Consider the following 16,615-nt stretch of genomic DNA (forward strand, 5'->3'; position numbering starts at 1 on the left):
CCCCCGGGGGGTTCGCCTTCTGAGGAGCGCGTTTGCTCCCTTCAGGGCTGGGGGCATGCCTGCTCTCTGTGCTCCTGACAGCCAAGGAGGGGACCCCATCCTAGGAGTCGACCAAGAGAGTCCCCACAGGTACCAGAGAGAGAAAACACAGGCAGTCAAAAAGGAAGCAGGATTTATTCAGAACAAGCCTGGTTAAGGCCTCTTGCTCTTAGGTTCTCACATGGCACCAGCCCCTCCTGCCAAGTGGCCTGCTCGGCACAGGCCACGCTCCTGGGGCTGAGCTGGCCGGCACACCCCAGCATCCCTCCCCAGCAAGATCCCCCCTCCGCTTTGCTTTCAGGCCGGAGGGCCACAGCGGCGCCCCGGCAGGCCTCCACGCCCCAGCCCCAGGCCCCGCCACAGCAGTCCCCAGGCTCTCAGCCTCAGGGACAGCTGCCCTGGGGTTCTGGCCACCTCCCCAGCTCGTCCCCAGCTTCTGGCTTCTCCGCTGCTCAGTCTACCAGCATGCAAGTGCCATAGTCCCTGCGAACCCCCATTCCCCTGGCCTGAACAAGTGGCCTGGGCGCCCCGGTGCAGACTTACGCTGCAGCCCTTGTCGGTGAGGTAGCTGATGCCTTCCTCGGGGCCGATCGCCAGCTCCACCGAAATAACCCAGCTTGACTTTTGAAGGTGAAATGGGTGAAGGCAGAGGTACCAAAAGGAAAAAGAACTATTTTAGATAAAAAGCCCTGGACACATTAATGGACCAGTGGGGGGAGGGAGGGAGCTGGGCTAGCTAGCCATTAATCTCTCTAGCCAAATAATATAAAATATTGATAACTTCATTAACCCTGTAGCTACTTTGTGGACAGAGATATTGCACTCATTCCAGTGGGTCTGAAGCTAATGATTTCTTTAGGAAGATTATTTGAACAGGAAAAACTAGCCCTTCATGAATAGTTCATCAACAAACTGCTGGGCTGGAACAGAAAAATCTAATTATGAACACAGACATGCTATATAAAAAAGATAACTTTATTCTCACATTCACACATTTTTTGCATTCTCCCCACATGCTCATATTGTTAAAAATGTGACAAATTTAATCTCTACCAGAAATTTAGACACGGATAAGAAACCCATTCACCCCGTGCCCACACTTACACCGAGCGCGCACTTGAAGCACTCCTTATCAAATCTGTACACCGGGGAGAGGATCTCAAAGAACTTCAGAATGCTTTCTTCCCTGTTAAGGTTGGCGAACTGTCTAAACGTCTGCTGGATCAGTTTCCTTAGTGTCTTGGCCTGCACGATAAAATCACAGACACCTCCTCAGAGTCCAGACAGGCAAAGGCCCCAGCACCGCGGGCTCACTTTGCAGAGTTCTCCCTGCTCCATGGAGTGCCACGTGCGCTCACACTATTACACACACCATGTCATGTCTATCAGGCCAGCATGTCTTCTTTTAAATAACTGTAACAAGACACACAGAACATGAACCGTAACCATGGGAAGTGTGCAGTTCAGTGGTTTTGAGGTTTATACCCTAAACAGATGTTTGTAAAAGGTAAGAGCTGGTTCATCAGACCGTGGGAAGAGTGAGGCGCTAAAAACATGCCCCTGCCCGAGACCGGGGCCCAGCCCACAGGCAGGGGGCCAGGGAATGCACACGCACACTGCTGCGTGGGGCAGTCAGTGCAGCCTTTTTGAAGGGCAGCTTGGACATGACTCGGGGACCTCGGAGAGCCACGCCTCGTGACGCAGCAATGGGAACGCCAGGACACCCACCATTCCTGAGGGGTGACCATGGAGCTGCGCGAAGGGTCAGCACCATGAAGCTCTGCAGCGCTGTTCCCAGGAGGGTCTGGCGGGGCCCCTCGCACAGGCTGTTGGCCTGCCCGACGCCGCCCCAGGCATTGCTGTCCACGTGGAGCGCACCGACGGTGCGGAGTCCCTCTCGTGGGGCTACGGGGAGCACACGAGCAAACCGCCTGCTCCCCGAGGCTTCAGGAGGGCACCACGGGGCGGGGAGCCGCACTCGGACAGTGCGTGCTGAGCCTGGCGCCAGCCCCCACGACGCAGGGACGCCGAGGCACCCGCCTTTGCATGCCACTCCATTTTACACCAACTCACACACAGAGAGGCTACTCAGAATTAGGTCAGGGCATCAGAAACCAGGGCTACTCAGCCATTTTGAACATAAAAATTATTGTGTAACAGCCAACCAGTATCTATCAGATGCTGCTAGCAAAACAGATGCCTCGGGCTTCCCGGGCAAAAAGGTCAGGACGTGGTGCCAAAGAGAAGTTCCGGTGAAAGAACAACAGGCTGAGGGGTCGCCGTCCCTGCCCCCTCGCCAAACGCTGGGTTTAGTTATGTCAGCAGTGCTTGCAAAGCGTGTTTTTAAAAAATGAGATGTAACTGACATACCATTACATTAGTTTTAGGGGCACAACAAAGTGATCCATTATTCGCACATACTGCAAAATGGTAACCGAGATGTCCACTTAGCATTCCTCACCCCACACAGTTATAATTTTCTTCCCTGTGATGAGAACTTTTAAGACCTACTCTCTTTGCAACTTTCAAATATGTCGTACCATACCAGCGTCTCTGTGACATTCATTTCATACCTGGACGTTGGTCTCTTTCGATGCCCTTTACCCATTCTGCCCACCCGCGACCCCCACCTCCGGCACCCACCCACCCACCTACGAGCTCAGGTCTGTTTTGTTTTAGATTTTGTCTTTAGATTCCACCATGGAAGTGAAACCATACAGTATTTGTCTCTAACTCATTTCACTTAGCAGAGTGTCCTCTAGGTCCATCCGTGTTGTCACAACTGGCAACAGCTGCTTCTTCCCCATGGCCGGTGACACTGCATGGTGCGCGCGCGCATCTCCTTGGCACGCTCGCCCGCCGAGGGACGCCCGGCCGCCCCTGCCCGGGCTGCTGCGGGCAGCGCTGCAGCGGGCACATCCTCCCTCACCCCGGCCTCAGGGCCCAAGCCTGATGGGGGCGCCCACGAGGACAGCGAGCCTCTCTCCCTGCGTCCCCACTCGCGCTGGCTAACAGTGAGCCGAGTGACTACTGACCCCGGCGTCTCTGTGCCTGATTAAATGTCGCCTGCATATCGCAGGCACGCGGGGGACAGCCATGGCCTCTGAGGAGAAAACCAAGTGTTCCTGATGGTCCTCTGCAGAGCACGTTGGTCCATTTCTGGGGACTTGCAGAGATACTTCCCAAAACTAGTAACTACTGAGCTCCTGCCATTTCTAGTTCTGAAACTAGGTTTCTGTTGTGATGGATAGTCAAACAAATTGAAACTGGGCCCTGTGAGGTCTGCTACCTAACTCTAGACTCGCTGAAGAGCTGCAAGGGCTGCACAGAGCGCCTCGGCCCCCAGCCCCGGCCCAGCGCGGCCCTGCGCCGCGTGGCTGCCCCGCATTCCGCTCTGTCCACAGGTGACACTGGCCTCTGCTAACCCACGACTGTCTGGGTTCTCCTGCGGCACTTACGCACGTCTCCTGTCGCAAGCTGTGACGGCTCGGCACTGTTACGAGGAGTGACTGGGAAGCTGCACCTCTACCTGCCATTGACACAGCCAGAGCCCCTGCCAGCTCTTCAGAGCAGCACTGCCCACAGGAGGGCGGGCGCCGCACACTGGGGGCTGCTGAGTAGTGCGGCCACCTGACGAGGGTAAGTGAGCTCTAGTTACCTTGACAGAGTCCAGTAAACTCCTAGGGAAAAACCGCTTCAAACCAACATCTTTTCTGAAATATAAAAAGAAGTGGAACAATAATCACATCAATTAGTACGATGACACTGTTGCAAGAACATAAAGGTGATTTCAATTATTTATACTTGCACACGACTCGGGAGGAAGTATAACGAAGTTCCAATTACAGTGGAGTCACCGGAGGGGCGGGACCACCAACTGCCAGGGGCAAGCGGAGACGGGCACCGCAGCAGGCCCAGGCGGCCCCCGCCGCCTCCCTGAGGGCTGCGCTGCGGGGGCCGGCCTTACAGGTCAGGCGCAGTGGGCCGCGCTGCGTGCTGCGTGCTGGCTGGCCCCCGTAGGGAAACAGCAGGGGTGTGCCACAGGAGTTTAAAAAACAATCCTCACGTTAACTGTGAAGGCTGGCTCTTTTCCTTAATCAACTTTGTGAGTAAGGGACACATTCCTCCTGTCAAGGTCCATCGCCTCAGCCTCACGCGGGGGACAAAGAGGACAATCAGGGAGTTGCCTAAGGTAAAAAATGTTCGAAACCCCGGCGACTTCCTTTGGATCAGGCTACAAAACCAGTCGTTCCCATCAAGAGCCTCAAAGTGCTCAGGCCGAGCAATGGGAGGGAAAGGGTCAAGAGCGCCGTCTTCCGGCTGCCGCGGGTGCTAAGGCCCCCGTCCCCGGCCCCTAGATGGCAGTCCTGAGCCAGCAACGGGCCAGAGCCTCGCCCCTCAGTAGTGTCAGGAGACAGGTGGCATGCGCCAAAGGATCGGGGAGGAAGGAAAGACAAGTATCTGCTCAGACTTACCTGCGGAAACAAGACACTAGCAAAATAACAACACAGCAAGGACTCCTTGGTCTGCAGCTGAGTCAGCGGGCGTCCCCAGAAGCCACAGAAGTCATGTCTGTGTGCATGGCGGCCCTCCCGGGAGGCGTTTTACTCCCCATCCCGCAATCTGACTAGTCAGGGCCAAAATCAGCAAACGCCTTGCTAACCCAAAACGGGTCTCTGTTCTCACTTTATTATTTGTTTTTATCATCACATCCACCACACCCTTATAAAGTGCTCTCCTGGTTTCAATGACACGCTATTTTCTGGTTTTGCCCACTGGTTAACGCACACCATCCCGGTTTCCCGCTGATTTCCTAACGGCCTGTGTTTGCCCCTTGCCCTTTTGTCCCCCAGACCCGCAGCACCCGCAGGGACCCTGGAACGTGAAAAGGGCTGTGTGCCCCAGGCTCTGCCTGCTCCGCTTGCCTCCTCAAAGCACAGGCTTTGCATGCCAGCGGTTTTGGTGCTGATCGCTGTGGGAAGTAGCAAAAACAGCTCGTGGAAGAGAAACAAACACCCAAGCACATCCTTCCTGCTCTCCTTCCAGGCAACCAGTCCACAGTGAGAAGCACTTCCCAGAGAGTCGGGGACCGGAACCGTGGCTGTGCCATTGGGTGGGCATAGCTGCCACCTCGCACCCGGGAACCTCAGGCTCTCGCCTGCCAGGTGAGAGGCCGCCTCCCACTGCACACGTGGGCGCTGAGGCTGAAACACCAAGCGTTACGTCCCAGGACCAGCGCCACGGGGCGTTTTCCTGCCCCCAGAATACTGGGGGCCCCTCCTGCCTGGCAGGTTGGGTCCACAGGCCTGCCTCCCAGCTGCCAGGGGCAGAGGAAGGCGGAACCCGATTCCTTCGTCAGCTGAGGGTGCCGTGAGGGGCGGGGGGAGGGCCTGGGGAGGGGTGGGCAGGGGCACGCAGAGCTGTCCGGGAGGGACGGAGAGCCAGTAGAGCTGACTGAGGGACACGCTGGGGGGCGGGGGCGGTGACCGCGGGGGTGCAGACAGCGTGCGCTGGGGAGGGGAGGCTGGGGCCCCGAGAGGTCGGCCTCAGACATGCGGGGCTCGCCCTCCTGGGGCCTTCAGGGGCACGGCCGGAGTGGCGGAGAGCAGGGCGGGGGACGCCCCTGCCCACTCGGACCCCGTCCGCGCCATCGGTCACACCGTTCTGCTTCTGTTTTCCTTAGAGTCGGGGGGACTCGCTGTGCTCGTTTCTGCCACAAACAGGGAAATGAAAGGTAGACCAAGAGGGTCGGGAGTTTTAAGAAAAATGAGAGAAAGCATGTTTCTTTGTGGAAATAAAGCCTATTACTGGGTGTTAACCGAACCTCCCAGGTAAAGGCAACTCCACTGGAAAAAGCCAAGGCCAACCACTGCTTAGGAAGTTCGCGGTTTAGTTTTTTCCAACGACTTTTGAGCAATAAGGAGTTTGTAACATTTATCAGTGCTCTTTTAAATGGGACGCCTGGCAGGTAAGAAAATAAAATGAGGCTAAAGCACACAAAACCACTGGAAAAATTCAACACATTTCCGTTGTTTCAATCAGGAGGATGGCCTACTTCGGGCTCAGTGAGGGAGCGTCGGGCTGGCTCAGGGCTCCCACGGCCCCACTGGCGGGCCGGCCGCCTCGTGGCCCCGTCACGCCCCACCTGCCGTCCAGGGAGGTCACCGCGAGCGGGCAGGGTGCCCCGCACCATTGGGGGGCCAGGTGCCCCACCTGCTCTCCAGGGCAAGCTCAGTGCCACCCGCGGCCTTGCCCTGCATGTGTGTTCACAGCCACGGCGGGCTCTGGGTAGCCCGTAAGTTTTATTTACATATTAAAAAGTAATTCAGTCTCTTACTAATGAGTTTTGGTTTGTTTGGGGTTTTTTTTTTAAGATTTTACTTATGTATTTTCAGACAGTGGGGGAGGGAGGGGGAAAGAGGGAGAGAAACACTGATGTGGGAGAGAAACTCCGATCAGCTGCCTCTCGTGCGCACCCCAACCGGGGGCTGAACCTGCGACCTAGGCTGTGCCCTGACCGGGAGTCAACCTGGCGGTCTCTCACATCGCAGGACGACACCCAACCAACCGAGCCACACGGGTCAGGGCTTCCGGGGGTCCTTATGCCAAGGGGGAACTTGCTTTTCCTCTGGCGCTGATTCCGAGAAGACTCTGACTGCACCTGTTGGCTTTCATTCCTCCAAGCTTTTAAAGCCCAGGCAAAAAAGCAGCCAAAATTGACTTTAAATACATCAATAACTAGTGTGTGCATATTCATATAGTATTCGTATCTTACCCTCACCCCAAAACTCTCAGAATTGAGTATCTTTAATTTAAAAATACACTTAGGTACTGAAACTCTAAAATGATACTTGAAGCTTCTTAAAAACGGACGAATATTAAAGTTCTCTAACTGCAAAGAGACTGACACTTGTTTCTCAGTGACATTGTTTCCTTCGTCCTGCCTGAGAGCTGTCTTTGAGACAGATTCGGGAGCACATTCTCCTGGTGGCCAGGTGCAGCCCGTGACTAAGCTTTGGCCATGTCCTTCCTTTGAAGGGAGGGGCTGTGCACACATGCGTGTCAGGCTGGAAGGGGAATGTGACAGACAAGGTCCGGTGGCCTGACGTGGACAAGGAAGGACAAGATCAAAGGGGCTTGGCGCCTGGGGACGAGGAACACCGATGACCTACACCAATGGCCAACACTGATGGCCTACGACGCCTACGACGCCTACGACGCGGAGCGGGCCAGTGTCCCTCCCCTTTGTACACCATCAGAAGCACCTCAAGAGGGCGCTGGATGATGTTGCATCCGGAACGGCTGTTTGCACGCGTGCTATGGGCCTGCTTGGGTTTCATCTGTCACTGGCGGCAGCGCGGTTTTCAGGCCTGACAAGAAAACATCCCATCTGACCTGTGGCTGGTGCCTTCTTTTCTACCCATCGCCTCTGACCTACAAGCAATGTGAAGGGAAGTCTATCTGCCTGCACCGCCTCTGCTCTCTGGTCGTGGGGACCCTGAGACGTGAAGTGCCAGGGACAGGGCCAGGGGCACCCACTGCCACGGGCCTCCCCTCGCCTGCAAGAAAGGCCCCTCGGTTCTGCCAAGGCTGAAATCACATGGACAGCCTGGCGAACTCTTCAGCTGGTTTAAAACACACACACACACACACACACACACACACACACACACACACACACACACTGGTTTAAAACACACACACACGTACACTGGTTTAAAACATGCGTGTGCACGCGCGCGCGTACGTACGTCCAGAGAGTGCTTTTCCCACTGTGTAAAGGTGGTCCTGGTGGTTTTTAGGAGAAAATTATTAACAGTAACCAAATTGTCCCCTCATGAGCAAGGGGTCCTATCCAAACAAAGGGATGGCTTCCCAGCCGCCACCTGCCTGTCCACATTTCCGTGCCTTCACAGAAGCTGGTCTCTCCTCCTGGATCAGCCGGAGGCCCGCCCAGCACCGTCTCCCCCAAACTCCTCCTCCCAGACCTGAGTCCACCAGCCCAGGCACCCAGTTCCCCCCGACTTCGACCCCCTCTAGACACTTCAGCATTCATTTCTGATATGTTATTTTATAATACTTTTAAGGAAAGATAAACTAATAAAAACTATGGTATGAAGAATGATTTCGTTGTGAATACTTGCTTGCAGAAGCCTCCTTTCCCGATATGTGATACTTACTCTAATACTTCATAGTTAGACTTCTTCTCCAGGGCATTGCCCCGCATCTCCCAGTATGACCGCCTAAAACCAGGAAAGACATGGATTTTTACACATGTGTAAGAAGGGCCTACTCTGTCCAAAGATAAAAACCGCGGCGTGGGGGGCATTTCACTACCCGTAGCTCAGCCACAAACACCCGATGAGCTTGGCGCAAAGAACGAGCCTGGCCCGCAGCGCATCCCGTGTCCCCGCAGAGCACCCGCCCCCCTCCCAGCTGAAGCAGGCCTGGCTCCCCGGAGAGACGAGACGCAGGCTGCAACTGTAAGGGATCGGCTGCACTCGCTACTTCTCAACTTCGCCTTCTGCCCCGGGACAGCGTGTGCCGCTGAACAGCCACAGGGACCCAGAAGGCCGCTGTGGCCCTGGGCGCACACCCCCTCCCGCAGAGGCCGTGCCCCGGGGCAAGTGCTGCAGACACGGCACAGGAAGGGCAGCCTCGCCCAGTCCCCTCGGATGCTCAGCCACGCCCCGTATTTGACTGGCACTCTTCACGAGGAAAAGTGAAGTGCCTGAGTAACTTCCCGGCATAAAGAGAACCAGTCATGAGAAAAGACCTTGACGCCCCGTTATCGCCTTACCGTATTTCTAGACAACCCAGCTTCAAAGCAATGTCCTGGTCCACTTGGTCGGCTATCTCGGACATATAATCGCTCTTCACCTGTGACAAAAAGGAATGGGGAAGACAGTGTTGCTTTTAAAGAACACATTTTAGAGGTGTCCTTTCACTGATGTCTGTCTTCACATACTTTATACGTGTTATTCAATAACTATGCTCCGTGCTGGGTACGGAGATGAGTGACACCGAACACCAGTGAAGGAAACACCCCCCGCCTGCAGGAGCACGCATAACCCACGCGCTCCATGAGGCTGGGGCCCCAGCCCCCGGTCCGCGGGGCACGCAAAGCTCACCTGACTTCCTCCCCGCCTCCTGTGCGTCTTCCCCACCCTCCTCCTCCCCGCCCCGCCCCCCGCCACCCCAGCTTCCAGGAAACTGGTCTCTGGTGCCAAAGAGTTTGGGGACCGCTGCCATAAGGGACAATAGACGGTGTCTTAATCGCAGTGATGTCAGCCGTCAGCTGCCCTCCACCCTTCCCGTGCTGTCAGGAGGGAAACCAGAGGGGAGACCGCAGCTCCCACGCAAATCCCCAGGAGACGTATTTTCTTAACTCAACCTTTAGTTCCAACGGCAGTTCTGGACCTTAGAGCAAGACCAGGAAAATTTCCCTATTTCAGAACCCACTGAACTCTGCGACTGAGGTGCTTCCACCTACCCAACTGTGCCCGATCTGCAAAGCAGTAACACGTGCTTCAACCCTAGTGCAAACAGAAGAGCCTGACGGACTGTGCAAATGCTTCCGATGCTGACTACACCCTGCTAGCATCACCGAGGACCCGTGTGGCGCCAGAGGACCTCCCAGCACGAGGCTGTCCTCCCGGCTGAAGCAGGTGAGCCTGTGTACAGAGGGGCGGTGAGGGGGCAGCGGCTGCTCCTGCGCTGCTGCTGGGGAGACGCACGTGAACCTCAGTTAAGGGACGTGCTCTCCCCCGGCACGGAGCTCCGTTCTTCCCATCAGTAGACCTGCCCCCTAGAGCAGCGCGCGCACTGTGAGGCTGTGTCCTACCCGCACACCTGCGGGCGCGGGCCAGCGCTCCGCTCTTCCTGGGCAGCACTTGACCGCGCCCGGCCCTGCCCTGCCCCCTGGCTCGGCCTGCGGTGTCTCCCCCACCCGCACCCGGGAAGCCGCGCACTGACCTCTGCCCCAGAAAAGCCCCGAACTGTCCCCTCCTGGCCCCTTCACTGTTCGTCCCCCTCCTGTTGGCTGCTCCCCCACACACCCTCCCCTCGCAGAGCCACTGCCCCCGTCCCCGTGTCCCATCCGCCCCCGGGTGTCCTCGCTGTCTGGCAGAACGCATGGGAACCAGCCGCACACCTGCGTTCCGCGGTCACTGCCAGCCCCTGGAGCAGCCGCTGTCCAGGGTTGCTTTAGGGTCACAGCGACAGCCCTTGGACGGCCAGCTGAGGCTGGCGGGAAAGTCAGCCACACTCACTCGGGTGTCGGCCAGGGCCCGCCCGCCTCTGGCTTTCTCCAGCCGACCTGCGGCACCTGTTCCTCACAGAGACAGCGTGGTCTTCGATGCGAACGGACCCTCGTAACAGACCACGAGCAGGTCCGCGCCCCCCGTCTGTCCTCCGCCAGCGGCAGGTGCCGTGAGCACGCGTCCGTCAGGGCACGGCCACCTGCCCCCGCTGACCTAACAGCACCCCCCCCAAGGCCTGCGCCAGTGTCTGCGCCAGCACTGTAGTGGCCACAGCGGTCACCAGCGTTTGCCAGTCGAACGAGGGGCGGGTGAGCGAATGAACACATAGAGATCAAGCTGTGGTTCGGGTGCTGCTCTGTGTGAACGTCGTTTTCCGTGTGAGACACACAAGCATTCACGCTTCCTGTTCCTCACGTGCAAGAGGCATTCAAGACCGAGCCAGTGGAGCTGAATTATTCAGTCCACTACGTTAAGGAACAAGCTTCAATTCTAAAATCATTTCGCTTATAGTTCAATTGGCTCTTGCTCCTATAGAGCAAGAAGTAAATCCAAATTTAAGAACTAAGATCTCACGTCATTGGTAGGTTTATTATTGAGCAAAAATAAAGCCACAGGAAAGAAACTGAAACACGTATGTATACGTTAGAGAAATGCTAGTCATTCTGACCAAAATATCGAACAACTCTAAAGAAACCACAGCAGAGTAGCAATCACATATTAACGAGAATGCACCATCACAAAATTGTCTGAGAAACTACGTAACAAACACTATTTACAGGTGGGAAAACGTAAGCACTTGCTTTATTTCATTCATCAAAACCAAATTCCCATTAGTTGCAAAAATGAAAAAGGAGAACTTATAATTTAACTATTCTAATGGGAAATCCCCTTTTTACAATGTGACTTAAAGGTTCTGAGAGTTGTTCTTCTTTTTAAATAAAGATTTTATTTACCTTTTAGAAGAGGGAAAGCAGGGAGAAGGAGAAGCAGCGATAGGAGAGGGAAACACTGATCCCTGCATCTCGTACGCGCTTGAGCGGGGACCGAACCCGCAGCCCCAGCACGGGCCCCACCTGGGAATCGGACTGGGGACCCTTCACTTTGTGGGAAAACGCCCAGCCCGTGGGCCGCACTAGTCAGGGCCCAAGAGCTGTTTTCACCACAGCAACGACCAACCGCCCTCAACCCTCGGGGCTGCACGGCCTCGGCCTGACGCCCACCTGTGGTCTGAGGCGACCAAGGCGCTCCGGGAAGTGCGCTTGCCCAGGAGGCCCGGCGGCCTGGCTCCCCCCGCCCGCCTGCGCGGGGACTAGGCCCGGAGGCCGGGTTCTCCGTGCACACTCACACCCTATGTCAGCGCGGGACTCTGGTTCCTGGGACCCAGTGTCCATTTCCTTCATAAAATGTTTCCTGACTACCTTTCACCTGCGACCGACTCCCAGCAGAAGCTATCGCTTTCGTCTGTGATGCTGATGGAATTTATTGAGCAAATTCAAGTGTGACTACATGTATATAACTGCTTAAAGCGAACACGCTCAGTCCCATTCAGGCATATCCATGTGTGGTAACGTGCCCCCTGCATACCACCTCTGGGAGGTGGACACTGCTGTTCGCCCCGGTGCTTCAGAAACGCCAGACGAGATCGGCGAGGACAGCGGCGAGGACGGTGGCGAGGACGGCGGAGAGGACAGCGGCGGGCGGCCCTCCCAGGGCCAGGCACCATGCCCCGTGGTCACACGTTACCTGAAATCCCTGCGCCGCTTCAAGCCGTGTTCCAGCAGCCCTGCTTTACACACCCAAACTGGGACAGGGCAGGGACCCAGAGCCACGGAGCAAGAGCGCAGCCCCACGCCTTGGGCCTCAGCGTGGACCGCACCCGGGAGCACCGGCCGAGCGGGCACACGCTCTTCAGGAAGGACGGCGGACGCCGGGTGGGGCCCGGCGCGCCACGCTGGGCCCCCAGGCCTCAGACAGCCTCCCAGGCGTCCCCTGGGCCCTGTCACCACCGTCCCCGTGCCGGGTGCTCCCGTGGGACTGCCCTCACTACCGTTGATTAATTCCAGGTCCGGCAAATTTGAGCAAGTCTTTCCAGTGAGAGACCTTAGAAAGTTCTCCCGTTTCTTAAATAACCGTATTTTGCCATGTACATTGTGTACCCACATTTTTGGCCCAAGGTTTCAGGGGGAAAAAAATCATTTTAATTTTTTAATTCCATTTTTAATTTATTTATATTTAAAAACGAAACGGATTATCATACCCTTCCCGGGTATTACTTTGCATATGGATATCATCATTGTTTTCCAGAGTTGTACTTTTAATGCATAGGCATAAATAAAAGAATTAAAAACATTTACAGACACGGAATTAGCACTGCTCATGTACAATGTGCGTCCTTGTTTTTCCCTCAAAAAATTGGGGAAAAGTGCACATTAAACACGGCACAATACGGCCGTCCGTTCTGGGGTCGCTGCCACTTTGCCACCTGAAAGCACAGGGTGCACTCAGACTCGCTGCTGCGGGCAGGCCCGTGGGCATGAGTGTTGACCGTGCTCTGCAGCAGGGTCGGGCATGGGGGGCACCGGGCACCTCTCTCGCAGAAGGTGCTCACCTCGTGCACCGCACAACGCGTTCCCTAAGGCACCTCCACGCTGTGGCTACCGCAGGAGAGTTGGCTCGGTCTGCCCTCTCCTGAACACTCTGTCAGCTAACGACGCTGCCCGCTAGACCCAAGGGCCCCAGGGAGGCAGGCCCACGAGGAGTGAGTGTGCCCGGCACCTTGCACGTTTCTGCAGGCGCATTTAGAGCCCACACCTGCGGGCGAAGTTACGCTGTTACATGTAATGGTAAGAGCCAATGAATGAAAATCCTCATTTAGATCTAAAATATTGGTGGACAAAACAATGACAACTTCATGTCAGACCCAGGCATCTTAAGAGCTAACAATTTCAACAGTGTCCAGCGGTTTGTGTGCAAGTTCAGTTACTATGACAACTTCCTGACTAAACATTGACACAACCCTGCAAACTGATGGCCACCACTATTTGCAAAAGTTGTCAATCAAATACAGTTTTCACAAATGCAAGTTCAGAGAAACAGAAAGAAAATACGGCAAAGGAAAAGTTTGATCTCAGGGTAACGCATAGTTTTCTTGCTTTACAATGAGCCATCTGTTTTAGCATCAAACTTATGTTTACAGACTCCTGCTCTGCAGTGAACAGGGTTATAACAAGACTCACGCTCATTTTTAGAGTGTGCTGATTAATATCTTTCAAAATATTCTAAGACGGGTCAAAAGCACCGAGTGAATCCTTTACACTACCTCACACTTGGGACATCTCTAAATGAAACTGTATCCAGAACGACACCCAGCCGGTCAGCCACCCTGCACTCGGCACGTCCACAGACGCGCGCTTTTCCTCATGACACCATCCTGAAGCACAGGGGACGGAATTTCAAAATAAGTAACAACATTAAGGCCGGCCATTGTGAGCGCTCTCTCTGGGAATGGTGGCAGAGAGAATCCCAACATAACCCTTTTACTTCCACCTGATAAAAAGTCGCAGCAATAAAAACACCGACTCTTCTGAATCAGAAAGGGCAACAGAAAAGGCACTCCGGCCGCTTGCCGCGCTCCCATCTGGACCCTGGAGACCCCCAGGCGACGTCAGCAGGCACGGACCGCACCACATGCACAAGGAAACGCGCCCCGAAGAAGAGCTGGACGGAGCCCGGGGACCTCAGATTCAGAGCAGAGACAGCCACTCTTCATGAAATGATAAAAGGCAGAAAATTAGTAAGGAGCAAGGGCCACAAAAGGTGACCTGGAAGATTTAAAAAAAGGGGGGGATAAAACTCTAAACAATAAAAAAATAGTTAAGAAAAACCTCAACAACTGCACTACACATCAACTTGGTCACAGCTGAGGAGAGCTGGTGGCCCGGCAGAGCCATCTGAATCACGCCGCCAGACAGATAAGCGGGGGACCGGGCGGGAGAAGCCGACAGACACAGACGGCGAAGCGCTGACGCGGGTCTGCCCTGACAGCCGGGGAGGCCGCAGCCAGCGAAGAGAGGCGGCGTCTGACTCGATGCCGCCCAGGGCGTTTCCAGACTGCACAGCAGGACATGGACCATCGGTGCCAGCTGCACAGCACAGACACAGCAGGAGCAAATACGTGGAGAGAGAACAGACAGGTTGCCCACAGACAAAGAACGAACGAGAGCCATCTCCTGAAGGGCACTGATAAAAACCAGGCCGAGGAAAGGCTGTCCAGGTACCGGGGGACACGGGACCCCGACCCCTGCCCCTGCCCCTGCGCGCCGCGCGCCGCCCTCCCGGCCCCGGCCCCGGCCCCGGATGCAGGATGCAGGGCGCAGGACGCAGGACTGCATCCTCAAGGCAAGTGAGCAGGCCTCAGGAGCGACACCCCTGAGCCCGCTCCCGCCAGGGCTACCTCCGTGGGAGCGCCTGGGGCCTCTCTGGGAGAAGGTGCCCCTCCCGCTTCCCTGACACCAGGCGCCCGCTGCCACCGTAAGCCCTGTCCCTCCTCGTCTTCATGCTTCCTCCAAGCTCACCTCGGTCCTACCAAGTCCACGCACCACATCTGCTGCCCGCCCGTCGGACCAGCTGCACACAATCCTCATTTCTTGCCCGCATGGCTGAAGCGCCTCCGAACTTGCTGGCGCCCCTTCAGAACCCAGTCATCCCCGCAGCTGCCATCACATGGGGCGGTCTTACTCAGAAAACATTCCGGTCGCGCATTCCCGAACGGGCGTCTTTTAACTGGCTCCCAGCAGCCTGCAGGAGGGAGCCCGACAACCCCTTGCACAGCGTGTCCCTGACCATCGCCTACGTTGTCCGCAGCCGCGTGGGCCCAGCCCTCAACGCACCACACTGTCTACAGCACTCTCTCCTCCTCCACACAGTGGGGGCTCCTCAGACAGCAGCTCTGGCGGGGGCGGGGGGCCCTCAGTCCACCCTCCACTGGGTGACCAGCCCCCCCGGTCTGTCCCATCCCAGCCCCAGCAGCAGACTGAACTCTCCACCATACTGAGGGCCTGGGCACTGCAGATTTATTCGTTTCTGCCCTCAGACCCACATCAGACATTTAATAGACATTTTTATTCAACCAAAAACTACCACATGCATTTAGTGGCAAAAGCGTATGTACGGACGTCTCTGTTAACCGCGAGACAACCTGGAAGGGCACTGCTCACGCACGCCAACAATGAACACTTACTGGGTCGTAAAACCATGTTGGTTCATTCGTGCCACGTGTATGTATTGCCTAACTAACATCTTAAGGGGCAAAGAGCAACCCACTCTTGCTGTAAAAAGCCCACTCCGGCTTTATCGCCCAACCTGCCGCCGGGACAGCGCAGGCGCCGCGGGCTCTGACAGTGACTGCGCGGGGCAAGGCTGCGAGTGCTCGGGCAGGCTCCTTACGCCTGGATTGCGGCACGATGGACGGCCGTGTCACTTAGGCCTTATGGACCCACACCCAGTGTCCCACAAGAGTTGCCCAAGCACACAGAAGTTCAGCAAGTGTCAAAAGTTCTTAAGTTCCCACCAGTTAAAAGACTCCCAGTGCCACACAGTGACAAATTTATATTCTCCCAAATTTAATCAGATTCTCAAGTAAAGCTACGTAATACATAGGATCCAAAGAAGCAAAGAAAAAAGTATATTAAATCACCCTCCTATACCTGTTGATAGAAGAAATTCAAAGTTGGCTTGTCTTCAGTAAACTGGTTTAGAAATCCTTTTGGCAAATAACGAATTCTCAATTCATATCTAAAAAATAATTCACAAAATAGAACAATTAGAAGTCAGTCAATTTCTCAGTTCATCATCTACAATTACAATATGGTGAGTATAGCATTGCCAATTCTCTGAAATGTTATTTAAAAAATAAACTAAACACAACCCATTAACCTGTAAACGTCTTATTTTTCAGCACGATTCCGCAAGGAGAGAGCGTGACACACGGCCCAGACAGCCCTCCGCCCTCCCGTGGCTCTGCCCGGGCGGCGCCCGCTCACGTCGCGCCCGCACGGCTGGGGCCGCCTGCGTGGAACCGGAGCGTGCCCGGCGTCCCCAGCGCGCCGCGAGCGTTGCCCCGGCAAGTGGCTGCAGGCTGCTCGGCGCCGGGGAGCAGGCTGCACCAGCTACTCAGCCACGTGCTGAGCAGAGCCCTCCGAGCTGTTTCCATGCTCTGACTATGAGGAATAAGTAACGCTGCTGTGAATATTCTTTTCTTCCTCCTCTAAGCATAAAAAAGTAATTTATTTGCTTAGGAAGCCAAGCTTCAAGAA

The 16,615-nt window shown here is 55.5% G+C and overlaps 1 protein-coding gene across 8 annotated transcripts in view; it reads right to left on the reverse strand.

Moving 5' to 3' along the window:
* Positions 1 to 16,615, reverse strand: part of PTK2 (protein tyrosine kinase 2) — a 146,220-nt gene that overhangs the window by 71,949 nt on the left and 57,656 nt on the right. For all 8 annotated transcript variants that reach the window (XM_054590539.1, XM_054590540.1, XM_054590541.1 and 5 more), the window contains 6 exons: positions 16,007 to 16,094; positions 8,840 to 8,919; positions 8,220 to 8,282; positions 3,698 to 3,752; positions 1,144 to 1,284; positions 583 to 660 (listed from right to left, as the gene is read on the reverse strand). In XM_054590539.1, coding sequence (XP_054446514.1) covers positions 583 to 660; positions 1,144 to 1,284; positions 3,698 to 3,752; positions 8,220 to 8,282; positions 8,840 to 8,919; positions 16,007 to 16,094 — 505 coding nt within the window. The remainder of the gene's footprint in view (positions 1 to 582; positions 661 to 1,143; positions 1,285 to 3,697; positions 3,753 to 8,219; positions 8,283 to 8,839; positions 8,920 to 16,006; positions 16,095 to 16,615) is intronic.

This window comes from Pteronotus mesoamericanus, unplaced genomic scaffold (assembly GCF_021234165.1).
Source record: "Pteronotus mesoamericanus isolate MK-2021 breed Mesoamerican mustached bat unplaced genomic scaffold, CSHL_Meso_final scaffold_174, whole genome shotgun sequence".
Classification (NCBI taxonomy): domain Eukaryota; kingdom Metazoa; phylum Chordata; class Mammalia; order Chiroptera; family Mormoopidae; genus Pteronotus; species Pteronotus mesoamericanus.